At 35.5% G+C, this 27,730-nt stretch overlaps 2 protein-coding genes across 3 annotated transcripts; one reads left to right on the plus strand and one right to left on the minus strand.

The window, feature by feature from the left end:
* The first annotated feature begins 69 nt into the window (after nt 1-69).
* LOC18443471 (uncharacterized) lies at nt 70-5,179 on the plus strand. The gene is made up of 2 exons (XM_020672966.2): nt 70-1,096; nt 3,754-5,179. The coding sequence occupies exons 1-2, from the start codon at nt 555-557 to the stop codon at nt 4,748-4,750; spliced, it is 1,539 nt and encodes a 512-aa protein (XP_020528625.1). The 5' UTR covers nt 70-554; the 3' UTR covers nt 4,751-5,179.
* Nucleotides 5,180-5,721: 542 nt separating this feature from the next.
* On the minus strand, nt 5,722-27,383 carry LOC18443473 (putative glutamate carboxypeptidase LAMP1). Of its 2 annotated transcripts, none has more exons than XR_016055717.1 (12): nt 26,259-27,383; nt 24,620-24,687; nt 20,319-20,400; nt 19,741-19,823; nt 19,018-19,170; nt 14,858-14,926; nt 14,012-14,099; nt 12,970-13,053; nt 10,466-10,554; nt 7,988-8,104; nt 7,174-7,317; nt 5,722-6,010 (listed from the first exon to the last, which is right to left on the minus strand). XR_016055717.1 is itself a non-coding variant. In XM_011628463.3 (12 exons), exons 1-12 carry the CDS (start codon nt 27,201-27,203, stop codon nt 5,828-5,830), a joined length of 2,115 nt encoding a protein of 704 aa, XP_011626765.2. In that variant the 5' UTR covers nt 27,204-27,383; the 3' UTR covers nt 5,722-5,827. The 2 variants fall into 2 exon arrangements, 1 of the variants encoding a protein (XP_011626765.2); XM_011628463.3 differs by having other exon boundaries at nt 19,731-19,823.
* Nucleotides 27,384-27,730: the final 347 nt, after the last annotated feature.

Here is a 27,730-nt window from a genome sequence, read left to right on the forward strand (position 1 = left end):
GTCACGTCCAGCCTGTCAACAGGCTAGCTCCCGGGGCCCATCACTCCAACCTTTCTTATTAACGTTCTCGTCCTCATTAACCCTACGCTACAAATAACCCCGATCACCGGCGACTTTTCCGGCGAATGTTCACCGGAAATTAACCTCGTCTGCAACTTTCCGGCGAAACTTTCAGTCACCTTGAAGCCTCGTGGATACTTTTCTGCGATAATTCATGTTTATTCCAGGGCCTCTGCAACTTTTTCCGTTAAATGAACCCAACAGAAGGCTTTGTTTCTTTTCCTCTGCAACTTATTTGGCCAATAAAGATGATCTCAATTCTTAATACACCTTGAGTGAAACTCTCTTTCTGAGCTCAATTCAAAGTGAACAAGTAAACCCTAGCTTCTTACTAGGTCTCTGCAACACTTTCAAGTGAAGAAAAACCCTAATCTCACTAACCCCCAATCTTTTCCCCAACTCATAGAAAACCAATCATTAATTTTGGTTCCTTCCTATTTCTCGATCCAACTTTTTCAGGCAAATTTTCGGTCCAATTATAGGCCGAAAACACCATGGACCCGTGCCCCTTCGTCAAGATCCTGGTACAAAACCTAGCCCTCAAAATCCCAACCTCAAATCGAAAACACCATTGCTTCTGCGAAATCAAGCTCCTCAAATTCCCAATACAGAGCGCCCCAATTCCCATAATTTCGAACAATTGCCATGCTCCGGAAAGTAAATTTCCAGCGGCCGGTTTCTCTCTTTCTGGCGAGAATCTCCAGATACTCGCCGGAAAATCCAAGCCAGGCGTTTCCATAAAGGTTTACATGACAAGCGAGTCTCGCACGTGTGGGATGACGACGAGAAGGCTCTTGGGTAAAGTAAGGGTTGGACTCGAGCCAACTGATCCGAGTCAATTTGTGATTCGGAGCGGGTGGATCGACTTAGCCTCGGCTCGGCTCCATTTGGTGGTTCGAGTTGAGCCCGACCCGAGATTCGTGTTCGAGTTTGGTGGGGAGCCAGAGTGTAGTCCGGTTGTGTATCAAATACAAGGGAGCAGAAAGCAGCCTGTTTTTAGTTGCAAGTTTTCTGCCGATCGTTATTCGAGATCACGGTAAGTTTCAATTTTAGTTTCATTATTAGTTTTTTCTTTCATTTTTATGAAATTTTACAAAAAGTTATGTTTTATTTTTGAAAGAATTTAACTTATCACACTCAAGTCTCATTTTTGAGGAGTGTATGATATATCTTAATTCTATTTTTAATAATAAATTAAAATTTGGGGTATTTTTGAATTTTTTGCATCACGCATGAAGAAATATATAAAACAAACACTTCACATTTGGTAATATTATTTATTTTATTTGTTAATATTTTTATAGATATATGATAATGAGAAGTATGGACCCTCAAATTTAAACGAACAAAAATAAACATAAAAGATATAGTTTTTATGTATCTCAATATGACATGTAACATCTCCACACCCATGATCTATTTAATGGAATTTTATATATTTCTTAAGGAATATATGATCTCTATGGAGGAGATCATTAATATAAAAAAAATTTAAAGACTCAATATTGTAATGTTTTGATGAAAAAGTTTAAGCCCTTGGTCCTTTTTATGTTTGTTTAGACAGGCCACAACTTTACACTTATCTTTAAGATGGATGTTTGATGCGTCGAAGCAGATGTAGGATTGCATGCGCCATGAAATATTTTTGAATTCTAAAAACTGATGGGACTTTTATGTAGATTTCCCTATTTTCTATAGGATAAAAAATGTAGAAAATATGGATTTGACTTAGCCAATGCAAGTTTTCTTATTCCCTCTCTATTATATTTTTTCGAAAGGTTCCAGTAATTTTTTCAGAAATGTAAGTTTTTTTTTAAAAAATATATAAAAGACAACAACAAGGTCACAATCATTCGTTAGATTTTAAATATGGTCGTTCCAAGTATGTTTTGTTTTTTATTTCTTTAGTTATTTTTCTATGTAAACGACAAGTAACTTTTCTCTCTCTAAGATTTTCTCACTCTTTAAGGTTTTCATTTGGTGGGGTCCTAAAAGTTGGCCGATTTCATATTTTTGTCGTGGGGGAAAAAAAAGAATGAGAAAACTAACCAAATGGGAGGAACAGGTCAAGGTGCCATTTTTGCTTTTTTTGGTAAACTAGAAATTTTTAATAGTTAACAAAAATATTTATTAACAATATAACCGTTATGGCGTGAGACATCAACTACAGAATGCATTAATTTTTTCTAACTGTTAATAGAATGTCATTATTTTTTTTATAAAAATATAATAGAATATCATTATTTTTTTTATAAAAATATCTATTTTAATTTTCTAAATGAAAAAACAATACCTCTACTTGAAAAATTTTGTATTACAATTCAAAAGTATTGGTATAGCCTAACAGAAAAAACCCTTTCTCCAAATACATTGTACCTGATGCCCAAATTGTTTAAGCTAATACAATTGCGCTTGAACAATTGAGAGAGAGAGAGAGAGAGAGAGAGCTATAATGCAGAAAGCGAGAATCTCTATATGACGAGCATAGTAGCAAACAGTGAGTCAAGAACATGGATTATTTAGTGAGAAAAGGCAAAGGGATTTAAAAGTAGTTATTATTACATATGAACCACCCTAATCTATAGATTTTGAAAGTCAAGGAAGGAAACTCTCAGTCTCGGGGTATGGAAATATTAAAGTTTTTTACCCCTAATGATTCCGCATGATTTCTTGGTTCCTTCACAATTGCACCCACTTTGTTTCGATCTCTCTGTTTCCCAAAATCTGAATGTTTACTTGTCTGTTAATTTTCTTCATGACTTTTTTTTTTTCCATTTAATTCTAATTTAATTACGAACATAATAAAAAGGAAAATATAAAATGGGGCAACTTTGAGTGAAAATTACGAAGGTTGGTCATCCTATTTTTTTCATTTTTTTTTAAAATTGTTTTTTTTTTAATTTTAATTTTCTTTGTTAGTAGGCAAGTATCTTATTGTGTGGGGCATGCCAACTCCCAAAATAGGGTGGCATCCTCGCCTTATTTTTTAGCAAAAAAATAAGCTAATGCTGTCCGAGGATGTCAACTTTGGACCACCCTTATGAGCACCAAAGAAGGCAATCCGAAAATGGGCAGCTTGAACCACCTTTGCATGCTTAACAAAGGCAGTCTTTGCAGTCCAAAGATGCGAACCTCATACTGCTTTGAAGAGCACCACATAAGGCGGTCGGATGATGCTAACATCAGACCGATTGGGTATTATCTTAAATATTAGGTGACAGTCCTACTATCGAAAAAACTAAAAAAGAAAAAAAAGTGAGCCGAAGATAGTATTTTCAGACCGATAGATAATTTTGAAAAAAAAATAAAAAATCTCAAGTTGACCGAGCCTCTGAATAATTTTAAACTTGTTTTGTATTTTAGTAAATTTTTTTATGTCCGTACATATTCACTTGAGGTTTTTTTTTTTTTGGCTGATTAATCATGCATGATATTACTCTCTCTCTCTCTCTCTCTCTTTTCTCCTTTGCTAGTTAAACCATTAAAATTGTTTCGTTCTCTTATCAATAATGCTCACGGCAACTCCTCTCTCTCTCTTTTCTCTTCTGCTAGTTAAACCATTAAAATTGTTTCGTTGTCTCTGATCACTAATGCTCAAGGCAACTCCTCTCTCTCTTTCACTCTTTCTCACTCACAAATTCACAGTTCCCTTTTTCTTGTTAATCATCTAGTTATTTGCCCAATTCAATGCAGCTCCTGCTCCACGCAATGTGATGGAACAAGAGACAACAAAACCAAGAGAAGGTGGCTAAGCTGGGGTGGAGAGAGAGAGAGAAGAGGAAGAGAGAGAAAAGGGTGGATGGTGATCATCCATGATCTCTCTGGCTCTCCTGTTGCTGCTGCCTCCATGATCACTCCATTTGTGGCCTCACCAGGCTCAAACCATGTTGGACCCTCGAACCCGGGCTCATGGTTGATCCTTAGGCCCGGGCTCGACGGACATTGGCAGCCATGGGGTAAGCTCGAGGCTTGGCGTGAACCCAGACCTGTTGAGTCCCTAGGCTATCGTTTCGCTCTGGTCTCTTCGTTTTTGGATTCGAACAGCTCGATCCCTATGGTCGAATCATCTCTTTGCCTAAAAAAAGGTGGCAAATTTGTAATCGACACTGGATTGAGAGAGAAATCCTCAACAATGAGAGAGATTCATGGAGGAGTGAGAGAGAAGCCTAAGAGCATGAGAGAGAAAAGAGGGTCCACTAGAGTGAGTTCTCCGAGCATGAGAGAGAATGTTTTGAGTGTGAATTCTGGGGTAATGAGAGAGAGATCTTGGTCGAGGAGAGAAAGTGCTCCCGCTGCGGTGGAGGATTGTGCAGGGATGAGAGAGAAGCCTCAGTTGAAGAGAGGGAAATCCTTGAGCTTTGGGGTCTTGAGAGAGAAAAGTTGGTCGATGACAGAGAGGTCTCTGAGTTATGGGGGTATGAGAGAGAAAGATCAGTCGATGAGAGAGAATTCTCTGAGCTGGGAGGAGGATTCTAGGGGAATGATAGAGAGACCCCTGGTTTACGAGACGGGGTTTGTCATGGGATCGACGGTGGGCGGGGGCCCTGTGGTGCATGTGGGGTTGAAGCATGTGATGTGTGTGTCTGATGCTGCGGTTTTCATAGCTTTATCGGCGGCGATCGATCTCAGCGTCGAGGCATGCCGGCTCTTCTCTCAAAAGCTCAGGAAGGATCTTTGCCAGTTTCAGTAAGAGAGATAAAAGACCAGTTCCATAATGTGAGAGAGAAGATCAGTTCTTGACCTCGAGATTATGAACTGAATGCTTTCATGGAGTTTTGGTCCTCCAGCATATGTCAAGGCAGAAGATGTAGAGATAGAAAGGAGCAGTTTTGTAGATCTTGAGTGAGAAGAAGCAAGAAAGTGATGGGCTTATTCATTTGGTGCAAATCCATTGTTTTGATAATGGATTTATTTTGTGTGTATATCATTTGTTTGACAAGAATGTGGGAGATTTTGGGGCTTTTTTGCCTTTTGCTTTTTATCCCTGGCCAGAGGAGAATTTAAGTTTTCATTTTACTTTTTTGGGGTTTGTTCTCTTCTTTACTTGATGACCTCACAAATTTGTTTACTTTGGAGGGGAGGCATGGCCTGCTTTAAATATTTGATTGAATTAGTGCAATGTTTTTTATTTTTTTATTTTTTAGCATAATTCAGTAAAGTATTACTGGGATGGTGTTAGCAGTGAGAATAAAAACCACAATATGGTGACTAGAGTGTGAGGTGCTACCGCTACGAACCCAACCCCTTTCTCTGAATTAGTGCAATGTTGCTTCTCAAAATATGCATATTGAATTGGAGTTTCACCATTTTCACATATTTGTTGGTTTGGCTAGAGTATCTAGAGGAAGTTTGGTTCTTTATTTATTTCTCTTAACGGCGGTTCGGGTGGGCCGGCCCTAAAAAGTTATGGCATCGGCTATAAAATGTGGCTGAGGGTCGGGATAGGTTTAAGCTGGCCCTGTTCGGCCCAGCTTGACATTTTATTTTTATTTTTATGAAGTACATTTAGTCTAGGCCTGGCCCCTTGCCAGCCCTAATTGTCTCTTGAGGGACGTGATTATCATTATAATTTACAAGCATGTGATGCCTTGCCATTGATTGAAGGGTCACATGCCCTTCTTTTATGAGATAGAGAGAGACTATTCTCAGTTAATCAGTTAATGTCATCTGAGAAAATTAACCCTTCAATCAAGCTGAACATTTATACAAGCAAAGAAGTTTCACATATACATAACTTCAATAACAAAACCCACTCTTGCTTGTTATCCTATGTGAAATCACCTCTGAGAACCAGTGAGGCCTGAGACACAACTCTAGAGGCCCTCCAAATTTGGTGTTGAACAAAAGCCCATGACTCTCTTGTGCTTGAGCTTCTTCCCTCCTCAATGGCGTCCTCTATTCCCGGGAATGACCTAGACCCATAATCATTGTGTTTTGAAGGCCCATAAACCTACAATCAAATTAACCACATATGCAACTGAGATGAAGAAATGCTTATTTTCATTTTGATTGGTTTTTCAATCTAAAAATCCAGGGGATTTGTTATTTTTTGATAAATGCAACACTTCTATGTGGCACCGCCACATATACAAGTATATGTAACTATTGTTCATGGCATCTAATTTAAATAGATGGTTGAGATAGCTTCAATAATACGTTAGAAAGAGATAGTAGAAATACCCACGGTAACAATGTAAGGAAAATTGTTTCATGCGGGCTGGACTGCATTTCAACAATATTTAGTCTAGAGGTATAAAGCATCTATCTTAAAGTTGGATGCAAATAGGTTGTTCATCTAAAAAACAATTGTAACTAACAGTCCAAATGTTTTCTTAATATAACTATTATTTATAGTTTTCAATTAAATTTTTTTTTTTTTTTTTCTTATTTGTGATCTCCATGGTAAAGATAGTATCTTCTCTAAAAATTATAATCAAATTATATTTTAAAAAATATTTATTGCCAAGCCTGTATTTCTATAACATGTGGGCTTGCTGCATAGAAACCGTGTCCATAATGTATGCCTAACACTATTTTATTTTTAATTTTTTTTATAAATCATTTTGACATGAAAATTAAGATGTGGCCACTCCTTATATAAGCGTACCTAATAAAATAAAAATATAGGTTAGATAAAACAAATAACCAAAATATCCTTGCAAGTTACATAGGTATTCAGTCATTTGGCAGAAATAAATTTTCCCATGTGAAAAAGAGCCCAACTCAAATTTCATGCTAAAATAATTTATAAAAATTTAATGTTCTTTGATTCTTTCTGTCAAGATCTGACATTTAGAGCCGAAATTGTTACATTAGGACTAAAGCTATCTCATAGTTTTATTTAGATCAGATGATTGATAACAACATTTTTTATATGTGCATGTTGTAATGGTCATAAGTTTTATATGTGGGTGGTGGGATGGAGCCATATAAAACAGTTATGCTTTTGTAAGTATGGGTGGGTTAACATCAAATGATAATATCAGTAGGATGAATTAGAAGTATTGTGTAGTTTAGAGGTCCTGTTTTGATTGCCCACAAAAAGAGAGTGTTTCTTCTCTCCAGAAACATAGATTTGCAGTGTAAGAATTCATTTGTTATTTTGGAGCTTACCAAGTGCTTGTGCCATGATCTTCCAAAGAGACCATCCGGGTCTGCGAAAGCTCGTTCTGCCATCATTAATCGATCGTTAAGATCCCGAACCAGCAATGCATTCTCTTTCCTGAATCTGGATGCCCATCCGTCTTCCTCTAGTGCCTAGATTCACCATTAGCACGATGCATCATCACTCACATACTCTCTTTCTCTCTCACTCACACATATAATAATTTTGTTTTGTTCATTACCCTCTCACACACATGTATGTGCATGCACATGCACGTGTGTCAGCACGAGTGAGATCCCTCTAACACAAACACCTCTTTCACACATCAGCACACACATACACCAGAGAGAGAGAGATCCTGGATTATTGATTGAGGTCAATAATGGTTGGTCTTGGATTTGGGTTGCTAGTGAACAAAAAAAGCACTTCTATGTATGCCCACAACTCCAAGGAAAACTACCATTTAAAGGGTGCAATTACATTAAGTATTAATAATTTTGGGAGGTATTGGCATAAACATGTGTTAATATAAGATCCCACCATACTACCAATTCTTTCAAAAATTGAAATTGGTTTTTTTTTCCAATAAAAACAGGGAAATCTATCAAAGTACACCTTAGCTTTAAACTATTTAACATTTTATACTTTTTCTACTATTTCAGGTCAAAATCATGTGTAATCTGATGGGCATTTTGCAATTAATTCAAAACATATAGTTAAAATGTTAAATAATTAATACGTTAGGTGTATTTTGACAAATTTCTCGGCCATTTTTGTCCATGGATGAAGCCTGAAAATGTTGTAGAAAAAGCTAAAATATACCTTTCTTTCCCTCATTATTTTGCCTGCGGCCTTCTCAAGCTCCTTGATGGAGTTATATAATGGAGAGAAGTTTAGGGATTTATCCAGTCCTTGTGTTTCTAGTGCCTTTGTACTTAACTGCAAAAAATTCCCTTTCAAATCACAACTTATTCAACAAAAGCACACTTACAAAAAAAAAAAAAAAAAAAGCATATAAATGTATTACTATCATAAATATCGTTATCATTGAGGCTTATCCTAACTATTTAGAAACCAAATGCATTAGCACCTATTGCATCGCTCCGAAATGAAGCCTTAAATTATTAATCATTTTTGGACACTTATATTCAATGTATTTATAAAGGGTGCAAGCAACTTGTCGTGAGGTCATAAAATATGTCGGTCTCCATATAACACTGAATCCCACAATATTTTAAAAGACAATTTATATGTAAAATTGACATAGGAAGTTACATATAACTATAATCTTAGACAAACCTAGAGTTTTTATTTTACAAAATTCTTAGTTTTTTCTATCCAATGAGAGAATATCACTTAACTTTGAATTTAATGCTTAAGCTTGGGCCTGTTCGGATGCAGGGAATAACTCATGGCACCAAATTGGGTTATGGGTTGTTGGCGATGGAGGCATGACATATTTCCGTAGTCATGCTTCCACCGATAAATGTTGCTGCAAATATCGGCCCCATACCGAGCATTGGATAGAATGGGGGTCTGCATAATGCTGCCTTATGGGATTTTATATACGATCCAATAGGAACTTAAATTGAAAGTATAGATGCCAGTGCTAAGTACTAAGCCAGGACAGAGATTTTGGGAAGGGAACGAATTAGATTACAATGTGGAAAAATTTTAGATAAATGAAGAGAGGAAATAGAAGAGATCCAAAAATGAGATATCAGATGTTCTTAAATCAGAAGTAAAAATTAATGAACTCAATGGTGCTACTTACTTATCAATTACTGAATGCGAGTGCATCACTTATCCATTTCAGATAATCATCGTAATGCATTAAATTTTTTTCTATGTCAATAGTTTCGCTAACATGACCCAGTCGATCAGATGAGAGAATGTATATTTAGGTGGGCTGGTCATATGAAGTGCAGATTCAATACAACACCCATTAAGAGATACGAATTAGTTCAAGTAGAATGCTAAAAAATGGGAAAGGATCGGTCCAAAAGGATGTGGTCGGAAGTAATCAAATAAGATATATGGATTTATGGCCTCACTGAAGATAGGCCCTTGATAGAACATAATGGCCGACCATGATTCGTGTACACTTATCCCAAATAATTAGAAAAAAGGTTCTAATGATGAAGAGTTTCCATATCTCCGAATTGCATCTTGAGATGAGGTACTTTGTATCCCGAGTATTGGTTTCATAATATACACATCATTTGTGTGGTACATGTTTTTGTGCAGATATGAATGTCTACAAGATTATAGGAATTGTGATCTATCAATCCCTTTTCATGAATTTCAATAAAGGTATAGAAAGTGCCACATTAGAGCACATGTAAATTCTTACGTGGTTATCACGAGGCAATGACATGTACTTAGATCCAATTCGAACTTCAATAAGTGTAACACTAGAAAGAAAACCTAGGACAATGCCATGTAGTTAGATCCAATTAGAACTTCAATAGGTGTAACACTAGAAAGAAAACCTTGCAGTATTTGGTTAACATTACATAAAAAAATGTTATTTATTGTATACAAAGTTTATTTCATATCTAATGACTAGAAATGCCTGGATGACCTTGTGGGCTATTAGAAAGTAATGACAAATGATCTCAGAACATGGAATTAAAAATTAGGTGACAACTTGTGGTCTCATTTCCTACTTATAAGGGAGTTAAGCTAAGGGTTATATTTCGATTAAATCTCATCTAGAAATTTCATTTACAAGTTCGGTGGCAACTTTCTTGTCTTATTTCCTACATACAGAGTTTTTTTCATTTTTCTAGACCTCCAATGATTTCTAGTACATATTTTATGTTCTTTCCTATTTTTAATTATTTTTTAAAAAATTATTTTAAATTTTTTTTTTTTCCTTTTTCAATTTATTGTGCAAGACTCCTACCAATTCACTCGGTCCCTTGGCCAAGACAAGTTTTTGAACATTGGTGCATTTTTTTAGGGTGAGTAAAATTTATCTTAAAAAGGGTTAAGTCAGTGAGGATTTGGGCTTCTACCCTTTGATGAGAATGAAGTTAGAGACTTCAGACAGTACTATGGCCAAGGCCCCAGCCTATTCTTGATTGATGTATATATATTTAAGTGAACTTTTGAATTTATAAGGAATATGGTTGGGGCATCAGTGTTACGTGGGCCTATACCCAATATAACCATTCCCACCGTTAACAAGTCAAAAAAACAAAGAAAAAGAAGAAAAAGACAAACCTAATTATTGTGTACACATACATGTTAGTTTGAAAAGAAGTTAAAATGAAAATAATGGTATGTGATATTTACGTGGAGCTCAGAAGCATATGCTGAGTAATTAAATGGCAAGAACTCCTCATCCGCCAGCCTAAGTGCAACCAATCCCCATATGCTGCCCACTGTGACACAAATTTGATAAGGGTTAATCCAATTTTTGACAAATTTCTCGATCCAAATTCATTGGACATGAAATTTCTTGACGCAAATTCTCACAAACATAAACATCGTAAGTCAAACTTTTGTATTCTATCTATTTATAAGTACATCGAGTATTTGGATAAATATATTAGTACATCGAGTATTTGGATAAATTTCCTCTTTTAATAACCTCGAAGTTTCTTAATTGAAATTTCAATATCACATAAACAGTGTTTAGAAACTCCGTGGCGCCTTGGACTTGGTCCTGGCCCGAGCCGAGTTAATCGTGCGAGTGCAAGTGGACTCGCTCGTGAATATGGCAAAAAAAGCCCTAGCAAAACAGAAAATAACAGAACTTGCTAAAAAGTTAAACAAATATATTACAAATCAAATTAAACCAAAAACATTACAAATCAAATTAAACCAAAAACAACAGAAAACGTTTTCTGAAAAAATATATTAAACATAGATTTATAAAAAATAAATTATAAGCATTTTACAAAAACCCAGAAAAAGAGGAAAGAATAAACATAGGGCATAGGACAAGGAAAATCCAAATATATAAATATACATTAATTCACCCCTTAATATAATTTTTATGACTTCTTTTAGTTTTTTAACTCAACTCGAGTTGTTTTTGAGCACTTAGCTCAGCAAGAGGTTCTCTCCGAATCGAATCAGCGGAATTTGTAAACACTCCAACTAATTTCTTTTCTAATCCAAATTCCAACCAACATAGATATTTTAAATCCAAAATTTGAAAACCCAAAACTTAATTGTTGCAATCAATGAAATTATTGATATATTCACATGGGAAAGGGGCTGGGATTGTGGCTATATATATATATAAAAGAAAAAAGATGGCATAGGCCTACTAGCCTATAACGATAAATGAGCCCAACGGTCCAGATTAATATGGATCGATCCAATGATCATGATTGTATTTGGTATTTTAATTTTAATTTTTTTTTCTATAAATCTAAATAATTTGAAATTTTGAAAGTGTGTTCTCTACAAATAGGAGAATTTAGTAAATATCCAAATAATAATTTGCAAAAAATATATTGATCTAAATACCGTTGAAATTTTTAAGGGTATTTTGGTCAATTTATTTGAAAATTATTTTTTAAACACCTTTATTAGATACGCCTTATTGAAAATAATATATACCTAAAATTTCATGCGATTTGGGTTTGTAGAAACAAAATTAAAATTAAAACACGAAATGAGGTTATGACAATCAGATCAGCTCATATTCAATCTGGACCGTTGGGTTCATATGTAGCTGTAGGCTAATGGGCCTATGCCAGCTTTTTTCATATATATATATATATATATATATATATATATATATATATATATATATATATATATATATATATATATATATATATATATATATATATATATATATATATATATATACGGTGTGGTTTATATAGAGCCAAGGCTCTAAACAATCAAATTAGAGTCTACCTTTAACAAATCTTATACCTATACTCAACTATTATATGTTAGAATACTCACAATATTGAGCATTTTATAATTATACTCAACAAATTTTGAACATTTATATCATTGTTTAATATATGGAACAGTTTTTTAGTTAAAGTATTTTTTATCATTAAGAGGAGTGTGACATCATTCATATGAAATGTGACATCACCCATATGAAGCATACCAGTGACATTTAATGTTTCATATGGATGATGTCACACCAAAAATACTATTACTAAAATTATATTGTATAAGTGTTTAAAACTTGTTGAATGCAATTATAAAATGCGTATATATATATATATATATATATATATATATATATATATATATATATATATATATATATATATATATATTATGGAAGAAGATTTCCTAAACTACTAGCTATAATGAATAATATGTGCTTCTAGCTCCTAGCCATCATATCTTCATCATGCAATTCAAAATTTATATCACCATCTAAATTTTAATCTTTTTTCTAGAAATCATATCGTAATGAAAATTTGGACATGTGTACTAAAAAATAGGGTGCACAATAAAAAAAAAAAAGAAAAATATTTCCTAAAATATAAAATAATTGAAATACCCCTGAAAAATGGGGGGGGGGGGGGGGGGGGTAATTTGGTTATTTTAAATTATTGAAAGTAATTATTTTATATTTTTATATAGTACACAATAGTATTAGATATATACCTCCAAAATTTTATTTTAATCTAATATATACAAAATTAAAATTAAAATTAAAACATTGATATGAATTTTAAACTACCTGGTGAAAAATCTGACGGCTGAAAACTAATAGCTTTTACAATTCACTATAGCCGGTAGCTTAAGAAATCTTTGTGTGTAATTGTGTATTTACATTAACAAGAAAGATGATGCTTTTATTTAAGTACCTGCTACGTTCCTTTGAAATGAGGGATCACCAAATTTTTTCATCCATACGAAGTTGTCATACAAAGAATGATAAACCGGGAAAGCTGCATTGAAAGCAAAAGTAAAGTATGACATGAGTATCACTTCTTATCATCATCATTTGAGTCATATCCCGACTATCTAGAATCACCACACGAATCCTGTTTTATTGTATCACTTCTCTTGACAACAAACAACGCTCTAGTGTTCTTTTACTCTTGATAAAATTTGTCATTAATCAAACGGGAATAGTTCAAGCACAAATCTCATTAAGGGTATGTTTGGTTCACCAGAGATCTCTCTCGACAAGAAAGATTTCTCATAAATCGGTTTCATACCTTGGAATTATAAAACTACGTTCACAAAAAATATGGCTATAATATATGGAAAGTTGTATAATTAGATCATTTACTTTTGGTATAAAAAAGCTATAGTCTTTCTTGTCTGTTGAATTTCAAATCGGGTGGTTGTGACTATCCCATTGATTAGGTTCAAAATTCAAAGAAATTTTTTTCTAACTTTATGACAGTCACTAAGGCGTCCAATTCGAAATCAAATGGCTAGGGTATTCTACCTTTATTAATAGTCTCACGCATAAAACAGAACTCGGAAAACAGTTTGGTAAACAAACATCTCTCTCCTAGAGATAGATTCTTGAACTGAAGGTACCCTAGGGGATTTTCTAGAGTATTTTAATTTGGGATTGTGTATAACGAGACGATTTACCTCTGATACAAAGAGGTCACATTTACTTACAACCATCAAATGTGAAAGTTGATAGTTTGGATGTGTCACAAAGGTTGAGAAAAATTTCTTTTGAAGTTTGAGCTTGGTCAATGGAATAAAAACAACCATCTAATTTCACATCCAATAGTCAAGGTTAATTGTGACCGCTTTATACTAAAGATAAATGGTCACATCGTATAGTTTTCCTTTTTATTTTTTATTTACTAAACCAAACCAAAAATAGAGCCCAAGGGTACTTTGGTGACCATGCAATGCTATCCTTGTCATTTTATCTACCTCCTTTAAAGCCCATATCAACGGCTGGGATTCCAATGTGTTGAAGGAATGCTGCATAATCTGACCCTCCGCCTCCGAGTCTCCCTATCTAACAGCAAAAAAAAAAGAAAAGAAAGTGAAGCTAGCCAAATCTTTTCTAAAATGACTACAAATAAGGGGAATTTAGCAACAGTGTAGAGCACTTTTTGAGATGGTATGATGTGGATGTGGACGTCTAAGGGCATTCAAGCACCCCTCAACAACACTTCAGATTTAGGAGCATCAACAGGCCTAGGTTGGACCAGCTTTTACCATAGCCCGGCCTAATTTCCAGTAGGGCCAGATCGAGATTGGCCCGGCCCTGGCCCAAGCCTCCTTGGCCGTTGAAAAGATTCTTGTGTACCTAACAAAAACTCACATGATGCGGATGTCATACTTTTCTTTCATAATTTAAAAATAGGCGCAGTTAGCATGCGGCCAAGTTTGCACATGTACAAATACCAGTTCGGCAATAAATATATTTTTAAATATAATTTGATCTTAATTTTTAAAGAATATATAATTTTTAACATCGAGATCATGAATATGAATAAATAAAAAAAATTTAAAAACTTAAAATTATAATTATATTAAAAAAACATTTAGACCGTTAGTTACAATTGTTTTTAAATGGACCACCTATTCGCATCCATCTTGAAGATCGATGCTTTATACCTCTGGACCGCATATTGTACAAATACAATCCAGCCCCGCATGAAAGAATGGTTCTCTATAAAATGTCTTGTTCATTAGTGTTTTTATTGTTGCAATATACATAAAATACCAGTAGAGGTTTTTTCTAACATGTTAAAGACCAAAGTTGCATACCAAAGGAGGGTCACCAGACTCAATCCACGAATCGTAGACCGTTCTTGAGGAGTTGTCTGGATCTTTAACCTGTGAAGTAAAATCGGTTAGTGCTGAGAGAGAGAGAGAGAGAGAGAGAGAGAGAGAGAGACCCTAGTAAAGAGAGTTCCATGAACAAGTAGCTACTTCTAGACATCGGATTTACTAGTCTGAGAGTCAATAGGGGCCTTAACCTATCCGATCCTAAGAAAATATTGTATACGGCTTAAAAACTAGTCAAAATCTATATTTTAACCACTTTTGGCTGGTCATATAAGGCGGTTTTGACCAATTAAACAAATATGAAAATTTTATTTGTAGATATATTTCACATTTTATTACTATTGTCTATCTTTTTATTTGTCTAAAGGGTGTAGTTTCTATAAGGTTGCAACCTTAAACAATCCAATTAAGACACACCTTAAAATTTTATCATAACATGTAATTTTGTTGTAAAAAATTCTTAGTATTATCTTAAAATCTATTTTCATACCTAATTAGAAAATTTGAAAATCCAAAAATGGTTAAAATCAAGTAGATCTATAAATATATGAAAATCTTGAAAATGGACGGTCTAGATAATGTGTTGCAAGATGCACTATTTTCGGAACTCAAAAGCTTTTTTTTTTTTTTTCATATTCATACATCTCAATGTCGAGATAAATGATTAGAGGGTTTTTCCAACATTAAAACAACCTTTCCGATGGATTTTTGAAGTGCATCTGTGATTCTACATTTTAAGGTTGCAGCCTTATTAAAACTTTTCCCTTGTCTAAAAGTTCAGTTTAACCACTCAAACTGGTTTTTACTATACCAAACCCTTAGATTTTGGATGCAGGTCTGGTTATGATAATTTTGCTTTTCATAGACAAAAGTAGATCAAAATTTTGAAAAATTTGTCTATGGATCAAAGAATTGAATAATGAATATGTTTCTATTAACATACAAAAAAAATGAAAGAATAGGGAATATTTTTATTTTTCTTCTTCTTTTCACTCTTTTTTTTCTTTTATTTTTCTTTTATTTTGGCAAAAATCACTTACAAGTAGTCTTATTACAATACCTCTTGCTTCAAAGAAAATAAAACTATCAAATCTAAAATCTTAAAAACCTTGATGCCACTAAACCAATTTCTTTAAATAAAGAAAATATCTATAATTCTTATGCCTGAGAATATAAAGACAATATAATTAAATATGACAAGAAAAAAAAAGATGAGATTACCTCAACCGAGCTTATTACATCTCACACCGAGTCATCACCATCCGATGACACGGGATCAATGATCAACTCTCAACCGAGAAACAAGTTTAAGCCAAACCCTCTAATGAAACAATGAACCCCTTTATCACAAATCTCAAACCCTTAGGTAAATCTCCTTATCAACCTAGTTTGAGAGATATGCTTATATTTTCTACCACAACGTTAAAGTCTAAATCCCCAATGAGAGATGAGAGAGTATGAAAGAGTGGGGCGTGCTCCTTTGGGTCTCTTGAGAGAGAGAGAAACTTTCTTAAGAGTGAGAGAGATATTCTAAATGGGGCGTGTCTCTTTTGTGGGATATGCGAGAGAGATGAGAATTAGGTATAGGAGATAAAGTGTAGAAATTTGGATAGAGATCAATCTTTTTTTTATAGTGCTTGAACAATATTAGAGTTTCTTAGGGTTTTCCATGGCTTGTCTCTTCTTGTGAGATTGAATATGAACAATTGATCTTGGGTGACTTGTGGGGTGAGAAATTTGAGTCTTCTATTTCATAAATGAGTCATCAACATCATGGAAAGTGCTAGAACCTTTATCCCCCATTTTTAAACCATTTTCCCATCAATAGAAATTAAATAAAATAATTCTATTCATAATATAGTGCTTATTAAAATTATGCACAAGCCTTATCATGCTTTCCAAAAATCCTTTGAAAATTTTCTCAAGGTTAAATCTTTCCAAAACACTTTAAAGCTTTCTTTTCAAGCCAAAACTTGAACTAACACAATGAAAGTTTCATTAAGGTGGGGTGTGCCACCCTAGGTGGTACTTCATGGGACCCACCCACATGCAATAGTGGGCCCATTAACATATTGGGCCTCCCATGCAATATTAAAATTATCAAAATTAATTATATGATTTTTAAAAATCCATAAAATCAAATTTGAATATTTAAATCAATCTAAAATCAATATCTCCGTTTTTATAAATCTAAATTTCATAAATAAAATATCTATAGATCTAGAAAAATTCAAATAATAATTCTAAAAATCATATATCATTAAAACAAACATGATTAAATTCATTAGATGGGAAAATGATCCATATGGTCTAGGAATTAAATAAACTGAGGCATTCAACCTTCAATTGTAAACTACAGTCCACACTTGCTTTGTCAAACCGACCCAGTGTTTCTCATGACTCGCAGTCCACGGAGGGGCTTATTAGTGAGTTATCAAAGTCTGGCCGATGTGTCAAAGGGTCGTAATCTCAGTCTGTGAATTTCAAATTCTCCCCTAGAGACGTACCAAGGTCACCTAGACCTGATGCGACCACAACTCCTTTATCGTATAGGTGTATCTCTTGCGCATGCATAAGCTTCACCTTGAAAGGTGGTTTGCTTTCCCGAAACGACCATCATATATGCATGTTGTGTGATGGCTCAGGGATGAGGCTTAGGCCCCCGTCTCTGAAGGCCATTATTACACACAGTCGATCGGCTCACTCATCCGGGCATACTCTGACTTCATCAAGGGACGACTTATTAGAACCCTTATCAGATAGTTTTCTATGCCCAGGTAACATAAGTTTTTCCCGACCAACTAGCTTAACTCATCAAGCTCAGTCCGATATCTGCAAACATCGTTTGCTACTCCCATTGATTTTATGTTTCATTGTATGAAAATGTTTATCACAAGCACTCATAAGGCCTTTAATGGCCACAATCACCCCAACAACAAATGATTTGAAAGTAATTCCCTCCAAATGGCTTGGGCTTTGATTAATCTGTCCATCAAATTACAAGAAGGTAAAGAATTACCCATGTGGAACCTTTTAATTCTGAGATTGAGGCATAGGTTGCTGAGAAGTTAATAAATATAACTTTACGAAATGGCTTCACTTCTGAGGAAAATACATTCTAGGACTTGTCTAGTTTTCCCCCTTTTAACTTAATAATATAATCAAGAACCAAATTTCATATCTTTAAATATAAAATCCGTTTTTCTTATGGGATTATATATTACGATATTGTTTATTTTTAGTATAAGGAGGTCACAATCATTTTTAGCTATTGAATTTGAAATCTAATAGATGAAAGTGTGTCGCAACATTTGAGAAATATTATGCCTAAATGAAACATCCTCAACCACCCGATTTCATTCTAACTTCCTTATATTAAAAAGTACATGATCTCATTCTATTCGTTTCCTTTTCTTATTTATTAACACAACTATGTGTATAAAGTTTGACCAAACTTGAGTTATGTAATTCATGTTAAATTGCTTTTTTTAGTATGCAATTTGTGTTGAGCTATAGTTTAAATATAAGCAAAACATGTACATTGCATGAAATGCGAAATTTTTTTTTTTTTTTAAATCCTTTACACTTCAAAAAAAAAGAGAAATTAAAACATCTGCATGCACAATAAAGAGAAAAATTATTATAGAGAGCAATAAATCTAGACTCCTTTCAAAATATAAATTTATGATAATATTTTTTGAAATGCAATGATATGTAAAAATGGATATTAAAATACAGATGTGAGCTCATACATAAAATTGACGGTAAGTGAATGTGTGTGGGGGTATGTATGTGAAGTTATCTAACATGGATATATGTTTCTTTTGAATTTTGCTCGTATCGGCATACCAAAGACACCGAGGATATGACACCCATGTCCGATGCCTTAAAAAACCGAGACAATTCGTCTTAACCTTTTTATTTGAAATCTTGCTACAAGAATACTTGATCTTACCTAAAATCTCAACTGTCCATTCTTTAGGTGAAGTACAGATGTGTCCTGTCATAAAAGTAATTTTGAATTTGATTTTTTTGACACTAATATTTGTATCTAACATAGACGTATTATTTGTATCCTAGGTGTGAAAGGATTGATTTTGACATAGAAGAATTGTGAAATATAAAAGGAGAAACTCTACCTCTTGAGTGGCTTCTTTGAGTAGGTGATCAAGTTGAGGTGTGGCCGAGGCATGAAATCCTGCTCCTGAGACTGCAGTGTCGACATTTAGATATGCTACAACTTTTGAGCCCATCATCTCACTGTTCTCTTCTACCCATTCTGTGGATCCAATCTGCAACATGAACTCAATTCCACCCAATTACACATAAATAAAAAATAAAACCTTGAAAGAAAGTAATATGTTTCCCTCTCCCTACCCCAATTCCTAAGTTTTAAATATCCTTTCAAATTTTTTTTTGACCAACATTACTAAATTTTATTGATAGAAAAGATTGCATAGCCTGAATTGCATCATCTAATCTGCCCGAGAGTTGGCTTCCCTATAGATGTGGTGGAAGGAAATGGTGAAAGGCTTTGCCAAATCAAGAATATGAAGACACACTAATCTAAGCTCCCAAAGCACCTTTTGCTCCTTATTACACCGTTTAATCACATTCAAGGAATTTCACTCAACAACACAACAATTCTCCAATGATCTGCTTTCAAATTTTAGCCATACAAATTAAATTTTCACCTCTTTATCCTCGTTAAAAAGATTCTAAGAGCCTTTTTACCCCTTTATTGCCTAGTAAATATGATAGAAAGATGAGAAAAACGCGAAACCATCTCAAAACCTAGGAGATTACAAATGCACATACTCTAACAAAGAAGGAATAAAACTGAGCAAAGTACCAAACCATACTCCTCTGCATCCCAACTGCACAAAATGATGCTTCTTCTAGGCCTCCAGCCCCTCTTTTGTAATTTGGACAACCTCTGGGCTATCTGCCAAAAAAAAAAAAAAAAAAAATTGGAAGAAAAGAGCGACGGGATTAGGTGACTCCTCTTTATAGGCTGGTACAATATGGTCGTCATAAAACTCTCATCAATTGGATTGGACGGTGATGGAGGCAAGGGGTTCCACCATCTAAGTGTAATTAACTGAATTAGGAGAAATGTATCAAATTGCTTATTAGAGATGAAAAATTGAACACTTTACCCGTATATTTTGATTTAATTGCACTATATCCAAACAAAACACAGTGTCGCAATTGGGCAAATAGTTAAATACTTTCTCTTAGGGGTATTTTCACAAATTTCCCCTTAATTGTACATCCCTACTCTTCCTCCAGAACCACTCATCCCATTGAGTGGACGGGTGTCATTGCTGCTATCATGTTCATATGGATCATATTCTATATTTCTAAATTTATTACTATTTCTTAGGATTGCAGAAATCAAATTCATGGACAACATGAGCTCTATCTCTGTGATACAAACCTCTAGCATGGCAGCCGTTCCACTATTAGGATCGACGGCTCCAAAGATCCATGCATCGCGATGATTCCCCATCAATACGTACCTATGGACACCATAAACAATCCATTTTAGCGATTTAACGGCCGAGAATAACAAATATATCCAAAAAAATATATCCATAATAGCTCGAGAAAACTGAGCCAAATCTAATTCGAGTCCAGGGCTCAAACAGTCAGACTCGGGCTCTGATTCGCTGCAGTTACGAGTCCTTGTCCCTCAATCTGACTTGGCTAGTCCAAGTAAGTAAGACTGAAAATTTGCATTAAGAATTATTTAAGAAATTATGAGAAAAAGGGAGGCTGCGAATTCCAGGGAATAGTTACCGGGAGGGCCCAACTATGATGGCACTCCCTCTCTGGATCCCAACTCCGACGCTCCATAGTCGGGATCTCGACCGGAACTCGTTCCGTACTTTATGGGAGCTTGGTCCTATTTTTAGGATTCTTGATTCTGTTTACAACGGAGCTCGCTCCCGATACTGCACGAAACACGTTCCTTAAATTTTAGGACCTTGTTCCTGAATAAATTGGATCCCCGCTCTTAGAATTTTAGAAGCGTGATCCCTACATTTTTGGAACTCTATCCTTATTTTTCAGAATCATCCTAAAAGAAGCTTTTTAAATAAATTTAATTTTTAAAATAAAATAATTATATTTTAAGCCAAATTTTCATAAAAGTGGAGTTTTACTATGGGGGCATGAATTAATCATGCGCATAACGCGATCCTTCCTTGAATGGAGTTCGATCCTTTCCAAATATAAACACGGTCATTCTTAGATGGGGGTGTGATCCTGTTGTCGTTGGGAGCAAAATCATAATGAATATGGGAACACGATCCCATTTGACATGGAAAGTGTTCCCATTAAATAGGAATCTCGATCCCGATGTCTTGGGAACGTGCTCCCTGTTCATAGGGGATCTCCATCCGCTACTTTTACCTTCTCCAGAACTCGCTCCCCAAGCTCCGGAGCTTTGGGCTCCGAGAAGCGGAGCAGTTCCCGTTCCTGCTTCCAGTAACTATGTTATCAGATCTTTCAACCTAGAATTGCCTCTCAATTTGGTGATGATTTTAACATTGTTCAACCTGTAATAATGACTCTTAAATCTCGAAAAATCTCCAACTGTATTGCGGGGTTGGGGCATCGGTGGTTAGGGAACCAAATGCCACAACATGATGTCCCACCCTCCACTCCCACCATGAACACATCAACTCCAACTATAGTACCACATGAATTAATATCTGAGTAGGGTTGAGAATGGGTCAAATCGGGTCCGGATCTCAAAAGTATACATGATATTTGAATTTGGATTCAATTGTATCCAGGATATTCATATTTGAATATGGATCCAAAAAGTATACATGGGATTTAAATCTGGATTCACATCCAAATTGGATCCACTTATAACTAGATCCTTTTTCGATCGAAATTACTATTCGGATCCGATCCGATGGCATGGATCTAGATAAGATCTGAAATTTGGGTTTTGCGTTCAACGGGTTAAATTCTTAGCCCTATATCTCAGGTGGTGGATGTAACGGTGAGCTGGTAAATGGGGCTGTTAATTTTTTTTGCATAAAAACTGCTGCTAGATAGTAGCTTCATTTCGGTGAGATCAAGTCTTAAAATAATCCTCGAAAAATAAAATAGCATAAATGGTAACTATTATCATAATATTGGAAATGACAACCGTTAATTGAGAGAAACTTCTCAATTTGAAAATAACTTTTCAAACTTTTCCCTGTAATTTTCTCCCTTTTTCAATATTTTCCTTTTTTCAATTATTTTCATTTTTTCCATTTTTTTTTCTTTTGTACCCTATTTTCCTCCAAGTTTTTAGTTAAACAACGATTTTTCCGATGCAACGGAAACGGACTAGCCCCGTTCTGTTCTGTTATACACGTTTTTAGAACATATGCGCCAAATACCCTCAAACTTGCCCTCGCATTATATAAAATTAAAAACCATTAATGGGTTAATGCATGTAAATTAACTAACATGCCATTAGTACAAGGACAAGGTGATGAATACACAAGCTAGATAAGCTGCATGTACTCATTCTTTTTATAAAGGGCACAAATGGACAAGTATTTAATAAGACTGTTTATTTTTTGATACAAGGTCTCAATCACCCTTTAAACCTTAGAAATAAAGGCAGACAATAAGAATTATGCAATCAGTTTGGGATCAGCTCAAAATTATTTCTCAAAGTTTACTACAAAACCTTATCCATCCAACATCACATCAAGATATTAAAAATAATTGTGACCTATTTGTATTGAATGTAAATAGTCTTATAATATGCAATCCTCCTTATTATACTAAAATAGTTTATCGGAAGTTAATTGAAAATACAAGTTGCAACTTTGGAAATAGTTTATTGGAAGTTAATGAAAATACAAGTTGCAACTTTGGAAATGAATAAATAAAAGATGAGGTTTTTTCAAGGGTCAATCTTATACTGCAGAGGTAGGATGTATCCAAAAAATTCACCTAAAAAGGTTGTTATGATATTGAAAAACTCACAAGTGATCATCTCGACTTTAAGATGGACTTCGAGTTAGAAAAAAAAATTAAGTCGTAAAAATAGTCATAACATATTATCTCGGCTATCTATTTTTAAAATCTTTTAAGTGTTTATTAATCTACTCAATATACATGATTTTTTAAGCTTTAAATTTCGTAATTAGGGGAAAAAATAAATGTTTAGGCCATCACAACTGTTTCCGACACCAAAACTTTACCTTTTAACAATATTTAGAGGTGGGCATTATTTTGGTTGATTAAATTTGACATACAAACCGCACCCAATAAATAAAGGAAAGAGTTTATATAAGGTTGCAACCTTAAAATGTAGAATTACAGATAAACCTCAAAAATCCATCTGAAAAAGTTGTTTTAATGTTGAAATTCCTTCTAAGTTTGATCATTTCGACATCGAGATGTATGAATATGAGAAAGAAAAAGATTTTTAGTCTTAAAAATAATGTATCTTGCAACACATTATCTATACCTCCCATTTTCAAGATTTTCATATGTTTGCAGATCTACTTAATTTTAACCATTTTTTATATTTAAAATTTTATAATTAGATATGAAAATATATTTTCAAATAATCTTAAAAAAATTTTATTCAAAAAATACATGTTATAATAAAATTTGGAGGTGCACCTTAATTGAATTGTTTAAGGTTACAACCCTATAAAATTCGCACCCATAAATAAATACAAGCATCCATTATAAAACTTCCTATTAGTGAGCCGTAGAATAAAAAAGGTTGAGCCCTTTTATAATGAAAATCAAGTAAATTTTTTTTTCCCTTTTCTAAAAGCTACCACTATAAAGCTTCCTACAAGACAAGGCCATGGGCCCTTCCTATTTCGTTTGCATAAAACTCTGTAACATAGACATGCTGCTTATGTTATCAAAGTAATACAAGTCCACGTATAAATATACATACAGACAGGAAACGCATAAATTAGTAACCCATTAAAAAGTTATTTATATTTAATATAAGAAGGTCATAATTACTAAGATAATTTATATTTAGTTTAAAATGGTTATGATCACTTTTAGTTGCCACATGTGAGATTTAATAGTTTGTCAAATTCAAGGGCAAAAAAAACTTTGAATCTAATCAACTATTACTCGATTTCGTATTTAAAAATTGAAACTAAAAGTAATGATTTTCTCTTATAAAAATAGATAGGGTTCCATTGGAGTATATAGAGAGAGATTAAAAAAAGAAGAGAGGACGAGGAGGAGACAGAGGGTTAAAATTAGGAGTGAAAATAGGATCGGTTCAACTTTTGGACCCGGCACGTTGATCCAAGTGGCCCTGGTCTGGACCTAGATTTTGGACCAAATGGACCAGACTTTGGTCCATTTGATGTTGAGAGAGAGACAGAGGTCCCATAAAGAAGGTCCATTTGATGTTGACCCGAGAGTGAGAGAGCCCATAAAGAAGGGAGAGAGCAAGAGGGGTAGACGGTTAAAATTAGGCGAATGCCCGACACGTTGACCCAATCAGTTCCCAGTTTGGACCCAATTTTTGGACCATATGAGTCGTCTCTTGATCCATTTGATGTTGACCCGACCTAGATCAGGTCTGGGTTCAAGTAAGCTTAGATCTAGTCGGGGTCTACCAGACCTTGTAGATATTGATACAAATATATATTAATAATATTAACCCGAGTCAAGTTAAGATTGGGTCCAACTAAAAATAATCAATCCGACTCAATCCTAGCCATAAATTTTTCTTACCTATCAGGCTCAACGGCTCCCTTGATCACAGCAAAAACGTTATGAATCTTCATCTCCTTTAGCTCCCCCTGAAAATCACCCCAAAAATGCCACTCTCTCACTAGAACAGTATATGCCACTTGCTCTCACTACAAAACAATTTTGCTACATGTGCATCACGAAAAATAAAGGTGCCCTTGGGTGATCCCGCGTTAGGTAAAGACAACAAACTTCATGCCTCAAGTTTTAAACACTTGTCCTCGCCATTTCTCCAAAGGACAATGTCAGCCTTGAAACTTTTCAAGAATGCTATAAAATTTTTGGACTTGCTATCCAATTTGACATTTAATAAGTATGAATGATTTCAACATCGATGTACAAAAAAATAAATAGTCTTTTTGTAAACAATCCTTAGACTGATTATCTAATTTTGTACGTTCGACATGTTAAATTTGAAACCCTAATCTCCTAAGTATTATAAGTTTAGTACCGGAAAATAAAATCTCGACTTCTTTCCACTTTGTTTATCATGCAAATGGAAAAGGAGTTGAACCCTTAGGTTGTCGCTAGGGCTAGCAACTGGCTGAGCTTGGGCTGGGCTAGCCTTGGCCCTAGCCTAGCATGGGGCCAAGGTGGCCCAAGCCCTAGCTCAACCCTATCGTAGCCTTGGCCCAACCCTACCATCGTGTTGTGGTGGCCCGAACCTAGCCCAACCCTTGGGCGACATCTTCTGGCCCAAGCCTTCGTTTTTTTAGGATTGGGGCTGCTGCACGGCCCATTCCCATAGCTTGTTGTAGTGTACCCTTTTGACAATGCTAAGAGGCCAAAACCAAAAGTAGGGTTTTCAAAAAATTAAGGGATTACGAATGCCATAGAATCTAAATTGGCCACTATATTACAACCGTCTAGATCCATCAATGATTATCCTTTTTTATTTTTTTCCAATTGAAATGTCAATGTAATGTTTTTGGAGGATATATATTTGAAAAATTTGTAAATTGGGGTGATATACTATATGTTTTTGGTACATAAGGTCGCAATCGGTTTTAGCCATTCCATATGAAATCTAATAGATAAAAACTCAAAATCGTTCAAAAAAAAAACAAAAATAGCTTTGAAAATTGTACTGCACATCCTCACCCACCCCACTTCAAATTTAACAATCAGTAACGATTGTGACCTTCTTCGGTCAAAAGTAAATGGTCTCCTCACAAATATTTTCTTGAAAATATAGGTAATTTGAGATGCAAAACTCCATTTCACTGTACCATAGGAGAGCAGGGTCCTTCTCAATAAAAGCCACCAATGTACCTAATGATGTTGACCAAGCATCATATCCTAACTCCTAAGCCACCACAACAAAGAAGGTATGATGTAATCTCTAATAGCAACATTTTTGCAGGCACAAGCAAGCACACCAATGTGTGTGTGTTAGAGAGAGAGAGATCCAGGTATCCCCCACCACACACACACACACAAAGCTAGAGAGATAGATAGAGAGAGAGAGAGGGAGGGAGATCCAGGAATCCCCCAACACAAATAACAATGAGTTCGAGGGTGATTAGACCCGGCCCGACCCAACACCATAATCACCCACACCAATGCGTAAGAGAGTGAGAGAGAGAGAGAGGCATCCACACACACAAAAGAAACTACTTACAATATAAGTGAGGTTGAGGGTGACTGGACCCGGCCCGACCCTATAGGCACCCACATCGATCCCACCTTGCCAGTCCTCATCAACCAGTGGCCCCTCGAGCCCGGCCACGATCACCTTCGCATCCTTGGCCGATATAGGAAGAGAGGGAATCGACGGCAGCCCCTTCTCCATATTTTCTCTCTCTAATCTCTCACACCCCTCTATGCTAGCCCACCCCGGTGTCGAGGGGTCTCCTATACCTCTATAGACCGCACCCATTTGCACGCCACTCGGTGGCATCCACCGAGCCTCCGTGTGCGAGCTGTTGTCCCCTCCATAGTCCTTAGGGTCAGTGTAGATAACAACACCAATTGCCCCTTCTTCCATGGCATTGTTCACTATGTCCCCTCTGAATATTTCTCCGTATCTTGCTAAGACAACCTTGCCTTCAACACTTAGGCCCATGCTCTTCAAAAGTGCATAGTCTCTCTCTCTACCATAGTTAACATAGATGGCCTCTCCTATGGCTTGGCCTGTTTTGGCATAGGCATGGAAGGTTGGCAAGGCCTCAAGAGTCTCAGAGTAAGGGTCTCCCTGACAGGGTTCTTGTTGGAGGCTGAGGCTCGATGTCGCGTTTGTGGCCGGAAAGCTGGCGTCGAGTGATCGGAAAATCGGATAAGTGAGAGAGACTTTGTAAGGGGTTACATGTGCTTGGAAGTTTAGGAGGGAGAAAGTGTTTAGAACATAGAGGGCGGTGATGTAGTTGGCGGGGGTGCCGGCAGTGTGGGGGCGGGAGGTGAGAGAGAGAAGGTGTCGGGCGGTGGTGGCGTTGTCGCCGGAGGAGAGGAAGAGGGAGTGGTAGGGATTGTCGTCGGAAAATGGAGAGGGAAGCCGGAAATAGGTGGTGGAACAGAGGAGAGAGGCTAGGATGAGAAGCACACTTGTGGGGCACGGTGCTAGGTGCATTTTTAGAGAGAAAATATACCAGTGCCTCTGAAACTAGAGAGAGAGAGAGAGAGAGAGAGAGGTGGTGCTTTTTAGGAAGTCATGCAATTAGAGAGAGAGAGAGAGAGAGAGATGAAGCTTGTTAGGACCTCATGCAACTGGACTTTAGTGCGCCTTTATAGTGTAATGTGGAGCCACTTTGTTTCTTCAAATGCCCTTCACCTTTTATATAGTTTGCTAATCTATTGTGAAATGATTAGATTATTGGTGGAAATTATATTATAAAGAAAGTTTATCATTGTTTTTCATTATTTTCTAAATTTCTTTTGAATCTGAGAATGCGATTTTCGGATGGCATTTTAATTTTTTTGTTATGCGGGTCACTAAAGCCCGAATGTTTTTTTTTTTGTTCCTCTTTCTCCCTCTTCGTCTCTATGCAACCCCAATGTGTGCAGGGATTGGCCAGCATGTTCACTTTGCTCCCGTGAGAGCATATATTGTACATCTACTCTTTCGATCAAAAGATCTGCTTGGGAGAATTCTTTAAT

This window comes from Amborella trichopoda, chromosome 5 (genome assembly GCF_054954075.1).
Source record: "Amborella trichopoda isolate Santa Cruz 75 chromosome 5, AtrichopodaSantaCruz75HAP2 v2.0, whole genome shotgun sequence".
Lineage (NCBI taxonomy): Eukaryota > Viridiplantae > Streptophyta > Magnoliopsida > Amborellales > Amborellaceae > Amborella > Amborella trichopoda.

What these genes read in the sequence shown, in the direction of transcription:
- LOC18443473 (XM_011628463.3), bottom strand. Translation starts at nt 27,203, where the DNA reads ATGCACCTAGCACCGTGCCCCACAAGTGTGCTTCTCATCCTAGCCTCT. An exon ending in GGAGCCGTTGAGCCTGATAG is followed by an intron (nt 20,401 to 24,619) that starts GTAAGAAAAATT and finishes TGGTGTCCATAG; the next exon opens with GTACGTATTGATGGGGAATC. An exon ending in GAACGGCTGCCATGCTAGAG is followed by an intron (nt 19,824 to 20,318) that starts GTTTGTATCACA and finishes TTTTTTTGGCAG; the next exon opens with ATAGCCCAGAGGTTGTCCAA.
- LOC18443471 (XM_020672966.2), top strand. Translation starts at nt 555, where the DNA reads ATGGACCCGTGCCCCTTCGTCAAGATCCTGGTACAAAACCTAGCCCTC. An exon ending in GATCGTTATTCGAGATCACG is followed by an intron (nt 1,097 to 3,753) that starts GTAAGTTTCAAT and finishes AATTCAATGCAG; the next exon opens with CTCCTGCTCCACGCAATGTG.